Raw genomic sequence first — 742 nt, forward strand, 5'->3', positions numbered from 1 at the left:
AGTTCTTTCGGGTCGAGGTCACTCTGGTCGATATCAATGACCATTCACCCGTCTTTCCTAATGATAGAGTGACTTTTAAGATTCTGGAGACGAGCGAGCCTGGGTCTCGTTTCCCGTTGGAGGTTGCTCGGGACCTGGATATTGGCAGGAACACAGTCCAGGACTACAGCATTTCTCCCGAGACCGAGTACTTCACTGTCTCCTATGGGACTGGGATCACAGGCAAGAAGTCTCTTGAACTTGTTTTGGAAAAGCCACTAGACAGGGAGAAGCAGGCAGAGATGGGTTTCAGTGTAATTGCTGTGGATGGGGGCTCTCCTCCTAGGAGTGGCACCACCGAAATCAATGTTGTCATTCTAGATGTAAATGACAATGCTCCCAAATTCACACAGGAAGAGTACATAGGAAAGATTCTGGAGAACATGCCAGAAGGCTCTGTGGTTCTGACTGTATTGGCAAATGATCCGGACGCAGGAGTTAATGGGGACATCACCTATCAACTCAGCCAGGCAGTGGGTCAGAGTGTCTCAGCATTTGTGATTGATCACGTAACTGGTGAAATTAAACTCACAAAACCCCTGGACTTTGAGGCAGCACAAATGCATGAGCTAAGTGTGAGGGCCACAGATGGTGGGGGCCTTTCAGCAATTTGCAAAGTGTTGGTGGAGTTGGTGGATGTGAATGACAATGCCCCAGAGCTGGTGGTCAGTTCCTTCAGCAGTCCCCTCCCTGAGAACACAGT

At 49.3% G+C, this 742-nt stretch overlaps 1 protein-coding gene across 1 annotated transcript in view; it reads left to right on the plus strand.

Annotated features, from left to right (window-relative positions):
• Positions 1-5: 5 nt before the first annotated feature.
• LOC102031424 (protocadherin beta-15-like) overlaps positions 6-742 on the plus strand; it is a gene marked incomplete at its 5' end in the record, with an annotated part of 2,036 nt that continues 1,299 nt past the window's right edge. Inside the window, one exon of the mRNA XM_014311614.1 lies at positions 6-740. Within this exon, the coding sequence (XP_014167089.1) occupies positions 6-740 (735 nt within the window). The remainder of the gene's footprint in view (positions 741-742) is intronic.

Source organism: Geospiza fortis, unplaced genomic scaffold (genome assembly GCF_000277835.1).
Source record: "Geospiza fortis unplaced genomic scaffold, GeoFor_1.0 scaffold737, whole genome shotgun sequence".
NCBI lineage: Eukaryota > Metazoa > Chordata > Aves > Passeriformes > Thraupidae > Geospiza > Geospiza fortis.